General features: G+C 44.6%; 1 protein-coding gene across 4 annotated transcripts in view; it reads right to left on the bottom strand.

The window, feature by feature from the left end:
- LOC116390714 (solute carrier family 12 member 9) overlaps window positions 1-12,876 on the bottom strand; it is a 52,011-nt gene that overhangs the window by 27,832 nt on the left and 11,303 nt on the right. For all 4 annotated transcript variants that reach the window (XM_031860658.1, XM_031860660.1, XM_031860659.1 and 1 more), the window contains one exon: window positions 1,979-2,136. In XM_031860658.1, coding sequence (XP_031716518.1) covers window positions 1,979-2,136 — 158 coding nt within the window. The remainder of the gene's footprint in view (window positions 1-1,978; window positions 2,137-12,876) is intronic.

Raw genomic sequence — 12,876 nt, 5'->3', positions numbered from 1 at the left:
TACTCTCGAGCAGCAGCTTCCATATGAAAATATCTGCGTTGATCTTAACAACCCACAGCGTAGAAACCCTGGGTGCATTCGTCCTTCAATGAAAGAAGGAAATGAACAACCATCCTTTGGGTTGATGGAGAGTTTCCTCCACAACAATGGACACTGGAAAATGGTGCACAAGTTTGGACACAAAGTTGTCCTCATCCTTGTCAATCAGACAGAGATGCCTGTTCACTTGTTGTCGATACTAACATTTAACTCCCCTATTGACACCTCCTCCTCACCGCTATTCCATATTTCTGGTAATATTTCAGTATTCAAACACGTAAATATCCCACAATGCATTGTGATAATGACAATAATGTTCATGACCTCAATAAGACAAATTACTGTAAGTGTAGGCATAACATTTACATTTTCGTTTTTCTGTGTGTTTCTTTATTTATTTATTTTTAGTTCAGACGTCACAAATAATCCTTTGGTCACACGGAGTACATTACAGTTTGGTGCGTGCGACAAAGGATACGTTACGTACCTCTGTTTATGCACACAAAAGCACGCCGAGGATAGTTGCACATGTTGAGTGTATGTGGTGCGCAGTGTGCGATTTCGGTAATTCAGATACAGATTCCAGAACGTCGGAGCCTTGAGCGGCAGCGATTACGTCACACTTTACAGATCAAATTCATTTGGACCGGGGATAGTCATTTCTAGTGTAACTGACATCTAAACCGAATGTATGTAATTAACTGCACATCTAGTCAAGACAAGAGAGAGCAGCGGCGAATGGGCGAGCGACGGAGACAAAACTGAACCAGCTCTCAACTGTATTTAATACCTCACAGGCCTGTGTGGTTTACTGGAAGGCAACTCATGTACATAACGCCTCGCATCCTCTTCACAGTTGACATTTCATCACGTGACAATGAGGATATTTGAGTTGTGCAGCGGAGGTTCACCTCCAGAATCAAAGACATAAAACTCCAAAGGGGGGAGGTAACAGGTTGGTGGGGGGGGGGGGGGGCTAAATTTCACAGCTGACGAAGGATGAGAATTAAATCAGCGAGACTTTAAAGTCAAATCAATGCGGCCGAGAGGAGCAGGACCGAGTGATGGAGAGGAGGGAGAGGAGGCAGGACGGGAGGTGAAGGAGCTGGAGATTAGTGACTTAAAAAAAGAGAAGAAAGAAAACGGGGAGGCGTGTGAGACGAAGACCTGACGCATCCATCACTCTGTTTGCATAGGACGGTGGCAAGGTGAAGCTGTGTGCGGCATGCATGAACGGCAACAACAACACACACACACACACACACACACACACACACACACACACACACACACACACACACACGGTGTGTGGTCATACTAACCGTTTCATCCCTCCTACAAGAACATTACACATTTATGGTTCCACAGTCGCCGACTCTTAATTAAAAGAGATTAATCTAAGTTAACCCTTTGGCTGTCGGTGGTCAGACAGCTGAACTCTCCACTGTCTCCACTGTGGTCTGATCACTCCGCAGAGGAACTCCCACTAATACAGCCGTTAGCCTCCCTTGACACACACGGGCGGCATGGACTCACACGGAGAGGCCTCAATGCTGCGTTCCGCTCGACGTGGGGATTAAACTCAGTGTTTTTGTGTCCAAATATTCAGGGAGCATTAAGTGACGTTGCTCGTTGCTCGATTAGTCTCTGAAAATGCGGCAACATGTCAGCGTTTCATATTAATTACCGGCCAAAGTTCAGGTTTGTGCACTTGCTGCACGGGGGATTCAGGGACGGCCGCTCGGTGTGGAAGAATCCCCTCGCAGTTTCGACTCTCAATGATGTAATGAACATATGAAATAGGTCTATTTTACTGCGTTCACTGAAATGTCATCATCTGCTCATCTCATCCCATCTGCCTCTTTCCCCCAACACGATCTCCAACAGAAGTTTCAGAAGACGGCCCCCCCCCCCCCAGCAGGAAAATGGTTTCACCTACCGAACAAGTCGTCTCTGGCCAGGGCGTAGAGGATGCGCGAGGCTCCGATGAGGTTGCTCATGGCGGCGGAGAGGGTGGAGGAATAAACCCCGATGGTGACGAAGGGGTTCCAGATGTTGATGTCTCTCAGGAAGCTGTAATCCCTCTGAAGAAGGACCCTGGAGAGGTTTGGAGGGATGACACATGCAAGGGATTACTTATAAGGACCATGCATGGAAGTTTGGTTCAGCCCGAGAGATTCGTTTTCTCTATAGTTAGATGTCGGCGTCCGCCTCAACGATCCAGTAAAGGTAGAGCTCTAAACAGAAGAGTAGCATTGTCTGAACAGAGGAACAGAGGTTCCATTCAGTTCCATTATGACGCTTTCAGGCTCCGTTAGGTGAAAATGCGGATTCGGCGATGGAAATTATAATGTTTTTATATGTTCGACTCCAAACATGCAAAGTGTTTGTGAGAAATAAATCCAGTTGTATGAAGGAGAATATCAAAATAGATATTTGAGATGAATTATGAGCTGTTTAACTTCTTGACACGAGCTGTAAGCAGATTATAATACAAAAGTATAACAAACAATATAGAAGACTATACAAAGTAAAAGAATAACATTTAGAACTTCTGATGGTTTACTGGCTTCAGAGCGGTTAGAATGATTTTTGGGACGGTGGCGGAAAGAAATAAAGTGTGGAGCAATCTATTCATTCACAATCTCTACCTAACAGTATGGATCATCAACGACCGGCAACAAGAAAAACATTATCGTGGGATCTCTGAATGAATTTGTTCCGTTTTTTATTTTGTGACTCCGGTCCGTGATACGATCCGAACCGTGAGTTTAATGATCCGTTGCACCTCCTACTTAGCATTGAAGACAGACAGACACACACACACACACACACACACACACACACACACACACACACACACACACACACACACACACACACACACAGGGAGACTCCCATCTTCTCTAAACCGATAATCTCACGTTATTACATCCATATCTGGAGATCTAAACCAAGTGGTCCGAAAGGTTTCTCTAGGGGTGGGAGGTGGGTGGGTGTGTGGGGGTGGGGGGTGGGGGTGGGTGTGTGGGGGTGGGGGGTGGGGGTGGGTGTGTGGGGGTGGGGGAACGAACATGACTGAAGAGGAAGTGATGATCACTCGGCCAGGGAGCCTAATGATGACATCCTGGAATAAACTGTGTGTGTGTGTGTGTGTGTTGGAGATGCTGTACTAGACATGGAGAACAGGAGATCACAGAAACCACAGCAGGGTGCGCATGATTGCAGCCGGCCCCCCCACCTCTTTTCAATATAACACAGCTAGAGAGAGGAGAATTAGACTGCAAAGTGTTTCTCTCTCTCTCTCTCCCTCCTGATCCATCTCAATCTCTCTTTGTGTTTTCAATACGCACACACATCCATCCCCCCCCGTCTCCCTCATCATGGTGTTTTTTAAGACCCATTCAAAGGTTGTTGACTCTTTTATAGTTCTCTCTCCTTCTCATTTCATTTTGTACCGCTGTCCGTTGGTAATTAACAGTCTCATCACGTTTTCTTTCAGGTCCAGTGAGTTTAATACTTATTATCATGGCCCTGTTAAGTATTGTTCCCTCCATCCAAAGATCTGAGCGCGCTATCATTTCACATGGAGGCAGGAAGGCGCGAGCGCGCACACACACACACACACACACACACACACACACAAATCAAAGGTGCTGCTGAGAAAGTTAACATCACCCTGGAAATTAGGAAATGACAACTACTTTTTATTCGCCGTGCGTGCGTGTGTGTGTGTGCTGGTGTGTGCGTGTGTGTGCTGGTGTGTGTGTGTATGTGTGTGCGTGTCTGCTAGTGTGGAGTGGGCACTGCAGAGAAAACTTTATGAACCGCTGCTGTAATCAGACTCTCTGACATATTCATAACAACTGTTCACCGGTCTGATACGCCGGCACACCATTGGACGCGAGTCTCGCTGTGTTTGGTGCACACAACAAAACAACAACAAAAGAAGAAGTGGAAAGCAAAAAGGTGCTAAACATTATGAGGAATTAAAGTGTGTGTGTGTGTGTGTGTGTGTGTGTGTGTGTGTGTGTGTATGTGCGTGTGTGTGTGTGAGAGGTGAGTGATGATGTGGGTCAAAACTTATAGGCTGATTATTAATTTCTCTGACGTGCAGCAGGAGCAAAATAAATCCTGAAAAGCTTGACATTTCCAAACCGGCTCTCAAAAACAAAGCCGCTGCAAACCGGGTGACAGTGATGACAAATGGTGTGTGTGTGTGAGTGTGTGTGTGAGTGTGAGTGTGAGAGAGAGAGACAGACAGAGAGAGAGAGAGAGGGAGGGAGAGATTCATCATGTGTTTGGTCAAAATAGATTGAATAACTATTTATTCTGTTTTATAATTGTGTGTTTCTTAAATGTGAACTGCCAAGAGTGTAAAGCATGTGACTGTGTGTGTGTGTGTGTGTGTGTGTGTGTGTGTGTGTGTGTGTGGGGCCTGGATCGTAATTATTGATCAGATCATCCGGCTGAAATGAGCTCTGCCATCCAAATAAAGAGAGGAACAAAAGCGAGTGACAGATTAAAGGAGCTCGTTTGAGAGCAGAGGAGGAAACAAAAGCTGAGCGGCTCAAAAAGGAGCCCGCAGAGATCGCCGGGCCGATTGTTCTCCCTCCTCCTCCCGGCACGCTGCACCCGTCAGCTCGTTTTGTTTACCATTTGTGCATTCATGCGTATTCATCTTTTAATCCATCAGTCCGCGTGTTCTGCGCTTCCGATAATTCACCCGGCGGTTTCGTCGAACATTGTGGATTAATTATCTGGTATTTTCTTTCAAATGAGGTGAAAAATAACTGAAGTGTTCGGGGGTGTGCTATGACGGCGGCGTGAAGCCCCCTCATCACGATCCCGGGGCGTCTCGGCTCAGAGAGGGCGAGGGCGCTCCTCATCACGACCGACGCTAACGACTCAGGATCATCTGGTTTAATGATCCAGACTAAAATAAGGCGTCAGAGTGTCCAATAAATGCTCAAGTGGGATCATAGCTGGTTACTGGGATGGCTCTGGCTTATGGCTAACATCACCGTTATGCTCATTGCACCATTATGTGGCCATTTGTGTCCCAGCGATATGGACATGATGGTCCTCGGAGCTGGAAGTCAATACTGCGACTCTGTCGGATGCAAAGGTTAGTCGCTCTAATGAATCCCTCCATCAACATTACAAGGACAGCGCTTATTCTTTTAACCCATTTTCTTTTGTTTGCCCTTCTCTTCCTGTTTGAAAACAAGGCTGGGCAGATATAGTATCTCCATTTTGTTTTTCTATTAAAGCTTATGGCAGTCATTACTTGTGCCCTTAAATTCAAAAACTTTAGATTTAAACTATTTTGTGCAAATTCCTCCCTCAAAATGTGAATCTCTGTGGTGTTTCTGCCAGAGCTGCCTCTAAAAAACATTAAAGAATGAAAGATCATGTTCGATGTGAAAGCGGTCATTCATGGTGACAACCCCACAGAGAGTTACTGCCCAATTCTGCACCTCTACTGTGTATTTTGAGCCTATTTTAGCTCATGGTTTTGGTTTTCCAGCCCAGCATATTCTGTTCTCACTCCCTTCTCCAGCAGCAGCTCCTCACTGTACACCAGCCGCCCTGCAGCAAACAGCAGACCAATAACCTCAGTGACCGGCTGGTGAAGACATCTAACAGCCGAGGAGAGGGAATATCGGATTTTCATTTGTCGGGTTGGACAAAAACACGACACCAAACCAACGCTAATGTTGCTTCGTGTCTGCTGGATGCGCAAATAGGCAATTGTTTGCTAACACGTTCCCCATAACAGCATTAAGAAGGTGATAATATCTGATACATCTTAAGAGCTCAGCTGCTCCCAAGTGGTCAGAAAAATAAATGGCTGCAGCTTTTAAGATCCTTTGAAATGGAAAACTCCTTTTATCCCTAATAGGGCGTGTGCAAACAATACGGATGAACATATAACCAAGAATGCGCTTCATGCTCCAATCTCTACCATAAGAGGTCCCTATTGCTACATGCAAAACACTAAGAAATGGATATCTACATTTATGTGGTAATATTAAAGCACCAAAATTAGATTTAAAAGAATGTTATGCCCAAAAGACAATGGGGGCTCTACGTTTACCTAACTTAAAGAAATATGATTGGTCAGCTTAGATCAATGGTTGCATGGATATCTCAAGTTAAGGATACCGTATGGGTCGGGATGGAGCAGACTGATCGCCCAAAAGTGCCCTGAGACACAATCCCGTTCATGAATCAAGATGCCTGTAGAATAAGAGTGAGATTGGACGTTAGGCTTGGGCGATATGATGAAACTATAGTTCCATGCGATATAGGTCGGCCACGATAACGGTCCTTACGCGCCCACGATAACAGAACTATCATGTTCAATCATCACCCTATTTTTCTCTTGCTTTCTCTGTGCTTCATTGCATTGTTGTAGCATGCTACATGCTAGCATCTGTCTGATTCTGTGTAACTGTGCTTATAGAAATGTAATTGATGGTGCTGTTAGATCGCTGCTACACCAGCCCATTAATACAGGGACGCTTTTGAAAGGCTAAACACCAACTATTTGGATTAAATTGGAATATTGCGATAATAACTAAAAGACAAACACATGTTGTGAATTTTGGAAATGATTACATCTATATTTATTCAATCAATGTTGACTTTTGAGTGTCGCTCGCTGGATGTTTTTGAGACAGAGAGGGGAAGAGAATGTGGAAGTCGTGGACTATTGTATTTGAACATTTAATGTTAACATTAATGTTAATGTTCAATGTCAGCGTTATGCTTGAAGCTTCTGACTCTTCGGTACAGCTTCAATAGCTATCATACAGCCCTGAATCCAGCAGTAAAAAAGAAAGCTCAGACAAAAGGGAGATCTGGAGAATGTCAACGAAGTGATTTGTACTAAAGACGGAAACATCTTAAAGCTCACCTTCACCGTTCACTAGTACAGGCTCGTACTTTACTTTACTGAAAGTCCATGTGTACAATTGGCGGAATGTCCTTTCCAGGAACAAGAGATTCATGTAGAACTGTTGAGTTTTCAACACAATCAAACCAAGAATTAATTCAAGGTTTCTGGTCCCAAATATAAAAAAACACATTAAATATGCCTGCTTTGTAAGAAGCACACCTTTATCCTAACTCAGAACTGAATTGAAAGTAGAAAAGGTAACACCTCAGATGAAAGACATGAAAAGGTGACAATTCTATGGCCCAATTTCCCACCATGCCAGCAGGGGGGGGGGACAAATGAGAACTCTTTGGGCGAGCGAAGCCAGTGGGCAAAATCCTTAGAGCGCACTTCAGAGGTCTGAACAGTCGCAGCCTGAAACACGTGGACCTCAATTTGCAAACGACCCGTGTTGCCTTTGCGGTCCGCGTGGGTCCCGGCGTGCTTTGAATGAGCTCCGGCTTCTCTCTCGCAGACCAATGAATGGACTCCATAGCAACAAAAATGCAACCGGCAGAGAACTACACCTTTTACTGCTGGGATTTAGTGTTGGTCTTTAGCCTCACTCCACCTTGACCTTTGTGGCTACTTTCAAGAGTGTAGCCGCGGCACACGAGGGGCGAGGACGAGATACAGAGGCATTAAAGAAGCAGACGAGGAAAGGGAAAGTGAGAGGGAGGGAGGGAGTTAAGTGCTCTCAGGGGAGTAGACTGTGGTTAAGGATTATTAAATGGGATCAATAACTAACAAGGCGCGCACGCACGCACGCACGCACACACGCACTACCTCCTCTCTCCTTCCCTTCTCTTCTATCCTCCCTTCCCTCTCCCCTCCCAACACTTCACATGTACTCTGCACATCTCAGCTTTTCCATCGCCGCCGTTCACATATCAAAATATTTTTATTACATTTTTCCCCGACGCTCTCATCTTGTTTCTACGGCCGCTCTCCGTTTCACCATTTCCAATTTTCGGCCCCTCTGTTCAGTCGATCTACAGCCACTTGTTTGTGTTAGTCCATCGTCTGCCCACCGTGTTACTGTAACTAGGGGCTGACTGATGTGTTTGTATATTCTAATATTCAGGTTCAACAGCCATTCTACCGTCTAACGACACAGCAACACATCTATGTACTTGTGTGAATGTTCGTATCTGCTTAACATACCTCAGGAACCCCTTGTCTGATCTACATTGGACTTGGCGTGTGAATTGCTGGGGACCCGAGGATGTGCCGTGACAGAGTGGGTACAGTTTGAACACACAACACGTTCAATACTAAAGGTCTACTGTGCAGGATTTGCGGCATCTAGTGGTTCAAGTGTGCCAAGCATGTAGGGGAACTATAGTGGCCAATGGGAGAACACAAATGGCTCTTTCTAGAGCCTTTCTGGATATAAACGGCTCACTCTAAAGGGAGGAAAAGATATTTAACATTAAATCTCATTGCTGCCAATAGATTCCCCTAAATGCTACGCACAGTGCCTTAATAATAAACTTTATCTACTAACATTACAACCAAACTCTTTTCAACAAGCCGTGATGCGGTTCTTGAGAACGCTGCAAACAGCACTTCTGAAGCCGCCAAGCGATCGGCCCCGAATGCACTTTAATCACTTAAAATCCAGTTCTATAACGTTGTGTTGTAGAACTGGTTCACTCCATTTGTCTCGACAAGGACGGTGGTGTTAAGCCGTGCTAGTGGTCGCAGGTCTAACGATGGCAATATCTGTCTGTCTTGACGTTGACTTTGCTCGAGCATCAGCAGCAGGTTAAAGTTCTCACCATTTAGTGAAGAAATGAATGCCCCCTAAGAATTGCAATAGCTTTGGTGATCCTCTGATTTTCCATTTAGAAACATCAGCCGGTCAAAGTTTCAAATTGCTGAATATAATTTGTTTTTGTGACTAAAATACCAGCAAAACTAATGATGATCTCTGCAGCTGCACTTTGACAACAGTGTCAACTCGCCAGAAAAGCAGCAATTTCATTACATTTGCTCCCCAAATTGGCAAATCCTGCGTAATATGAAGCTCCACAACACAGGCGGTGTGAGTAACACATACTGCTGTAATTCCTCAGTGCTGTTGTTTTTAAAAGAATCCAAACTAGTTTATTGTCGTTTGAAAAAAAAAAAAAAAAAAAAAAAAAAAAATCACCACCAGACCATTAAGTAGCCGTTCTGGAGCTCTCAATCATATCACATGATCTTCATCAGAAGATGGAGATTGCTCAACTGTCATGGAATAACAGACTTTTAAGCCACTGCGGACAAGAAGACCTTGAAGTACTGAACATTTTAACATCAACCATCTGCTCGTGATGATCATGCGATGCGATCAAAAGCTCCAGAACAGCTACTTAACTGACTTTGTGGTGAGATCAGACAGCAACCTCTTCAACCTGCATTCTCTCTAGTGTCCACCAGGGGGCGACTCCTCTGGTTGTATAGAAGTCTATGAGAAAATGACTCTACTTCTCTCTTGATTTATTCCCTCAGTAAACATTGTAAACATGAGTTTATGGTCTCAATCTCTAGTTTCAAGTCTTCTTCAATACAGCATGATGTTCATTTAGTAAATGATGGTCCATTTAGAGTCAAACAGACCATAAAGCAGGGGATGCTTTAGGGGCGGGCTTGCTGTGATTGACAGGTCACTACCAGAGACGTATATGGCGTCTCTACGTCACTCCTCCTAATATGGTCACTTCCTGTACAAAGTCCACATGGCGACGGTGAATATGCCGAACTTGAGGCTTCAAAACATCAGTCCTTAAACCAATGAGTGATGTCGTGATTATTACGTTCACTTCTTCTCTACAGTCTATGGTTGAGATCGTTTTCTCAACTGATGTTTCCAAAGCCAAGAATGAACTTCAAACCTCGACTTCACAATCACTTAACTTTGTCAAAGTCATGAAGGGTTTGAATTTGAAGAGCAAGAACTGGGATTCTCACTCATCTCAGAGTGTATGGATAATAAAACCACAGAAACATTTCATTTTTTCCCCATTTCTATTCGTAGAGACAGATGAAAGACACCGTCAATGAAGAATTGCTCTGAGTTACAGAAGACAGTTGTTAGCACAGCAGTGACGTCAGGACTTCGCTGCTTGTGTGGAATCGAATAAAAAAAAAGTTTAGTGCTTCCCATAAACGACAGGTGAGGTATTCATCAATTATAATAAACTGCCTCATATCTTTCATGGACGCCACCAAGTGCCTGCCAACCCATTTTAAATGAATATCTAAAATATCTACACCTATCACCTGTCACCCAAATCCTCCCTTTTCTCTCCTCCGTCCCCCCTCCCCCTCCAATCCCAACCCAGCAGCTTTTAATTCAGACAGGAGATGGTGTTGAGGACTTGGCCTGCACCACCATCATTGTTACCTCAAAAACAAATGGGGACGCAGTGAGGAAAGAAGAAAAAGGAGAGAGAGAGGGGGAGGGGGGGGTGAAAATGACTGGAATCTCTGCAGTGGAGAGATAGAGGGGTGAGTAACAAAAGGAGGGAGCACGGCTGTGTGGATGGATGGATGAATGATAGACAAGGAGAGGAGGGAGAGAGAGAGGAGGAAGGGAAGCCAAGAACGCTGCTGTGGGCCGATAGTGCCAAGAGAAAGGGGGGGGGGGGGGGGGAGGGGGGGGGGGGGGGGGGGGGGGGGAAGGAAGGAGGGTGAGGGGGAGAAGGGATGCTGGACTTGTTGCCCTACAATAGCGAGAGTCTGGTAACGGAGGAGGAAAAGCGCCTGAGAATGAGGACACGCGATGTAAAGACGGAGTGGTAACATACGAGGATCCTCAGTCAAGACTCAGCTCAAATGTTCTCCACATGAACGCCAGCAGCATGTTTGTGTTGTGACTCTGCAGCGCTAGAGAATCAGAAACGGTTTTATTGCCAAGTACGTTACACGTACAAGGAATTTATGAATAGAAAACATACAATGAAATGAGTATGAGAGTATGTTTAAAACAGGTATGTTATTAAAGTGCCAAGTGTGGTAGAGTTGTGCAAAAGTGTGAGAGCAGCGTGTGTGTGTGCGTGTGTGTGTGTGCGTGCGTGTGTGTGTGGAAGGAGATGAGCAGCAGAGGAACACACATCAAGAAGGCTGCATGTCAGAGATAGCACAACAAAAAAGAAGGCCCATCAGATTCAAAATTAATATAATTATCAAGTCGGCTATTAATACAAAAGCTGGGCGGATTAGCCTACATGTCACCGACGCACAGTACTGAGGAGGACACGCATGTTACACACACATACCTAAACCAGTTCGTTAACATTCAGGCATGAAACCAGTTGTAGAATAATACAGTGTGTAGATTTAGATTCCTAATCCACACACCCCTAAGAGCTTGATAAAGCGGCGACAGGGCAATCTGTCACGGCCGGCTAGCTCGGTCACGTAAGGTTAATAGATTCCCCTCAGCCTTCATCGCCTTCATCGTCATCATCAGCAGCCCCCTTTACCGTAGCGGCACATCGCCGGCGATAATCTCCAAACAGACAAAAAAATATATATACGGCCGCTCTACTAACAGTGACCTGGAAGACCGGCTGCACGGCTTTCACGTCCAAATGAGCTGCGTCAGCACATCTGCTGAGTGAATCAAAATAAAATAAAATAACGTGACGACGTCACATAAAAGTCAGACTGTGAAAAGGGGTTTTAAGAGGTGTTTTTAAGGTGATTACTGTTTGCTTGCTCTCTAATATAACGGGGATATATGTCACTCGGCTTGTGGTGCTCAAAGCGGCAAAAGAAACATTCAGAGCAACGTCTCCTTCCAGATTTCATGACCCTGTTACTCAAGATAATCCTGTCGGAACTATGGTTGAAATAAAATAGTTCCTCTAGAATAACTCACACCAGAACAATCTGGCATGAATAAAAGCATTACAGGTGAGAGGAGATATATGCGTTTCTGATCTTGGTGTGAACTGTCCATTTAAGAAATCCCCATTATTTTCCAGGAATTCCATGACCAGTGAACCTCTACTGAGCATACAGGAGGAGTGATACAGTAGCTGTTGAAGGAGGCCTCTGTCGTAGTTAACGGGTTAAACGACCTCGTGTCTCGTTATGAGGAACACACCCGCTGACACAGGTAGGCAGCTATAAAGTGGTGACGCTCCCTGACATTTACTTCTACATACAATCTTAACTGCTTTGCCTTTTAAAGCTGTGAGAAAGGAGCCTTATGTAAAGGTTAGTGTGTCACTCTGAATCTCCCCTGTGGAGCCCGGCTGCTGGGTCAGAGAGTGTGACTGCCACCTTCTGGACAGCTCACGCAACTACAGCGCACACTGTCGCTTACGTTATAGACCCATCAGTGGACAATTAAAATGTTCTTCTTCTTAGAAAAGCCAAGTTGGAAGAATAAAAAACCTGCAACCCCGACAGCTTTGATGGCAAACTCATTGTGTCAACCGTTAACACGTTTATTCAACCCTAACAATTCATTCACACAATACATTGTATCTATATTAAGATTTCTACATTTTTAAGTGTTGATGAATTTCTATCGTTTAACTTAATCTCCACCTGTCAAGCTGCAAGTCAATTTTTAAATTACATTATTTAAATGACAACAAACCAACATTTTATTATGCCCATTTTGCTCATTATATTTATTGAATATTTCCTCGTTGTCATAATTGGGATAGTTTGTCTATCCCATCACGAAGGCCTTGAGATCAGGGAGGAGTCCAGTAAGTGGACCTCGAGTCTAAAACGGTTACAAACCCACCTGTGAATGACGTACGTATGTATGAACGGTTAATGCTCTCTAACACACTGCACGGTCGTGTTCAAATACAATTAAACTCCAGCTATGTGTTTCTGAGCTGTCAATCATTCATCGGCCTGACACAACTTTTTAGGTGCGTTCC

Source organism: Anarrhichthys ocellatus, unplaced genomic scaffold, assembly GCF_004355925.1.
Source record: "Anarrhichthys ocellatus isolate YVR2014 unplaced genomic scaffold, GSC_Weel_1.0 scaffold24, whole genome shotgun sequence".
NCBI lineage: Eukaryota > Metazoa > Chordata > Actinopteri > Perciformes > Anarhichadidae > Anarrhichthys > Anarrhichthys ocellatus.
Note: the sequence above shows the minus strand (reverse complement) of the source record. Positions and strands in the feature narration are given on the sequence as shown.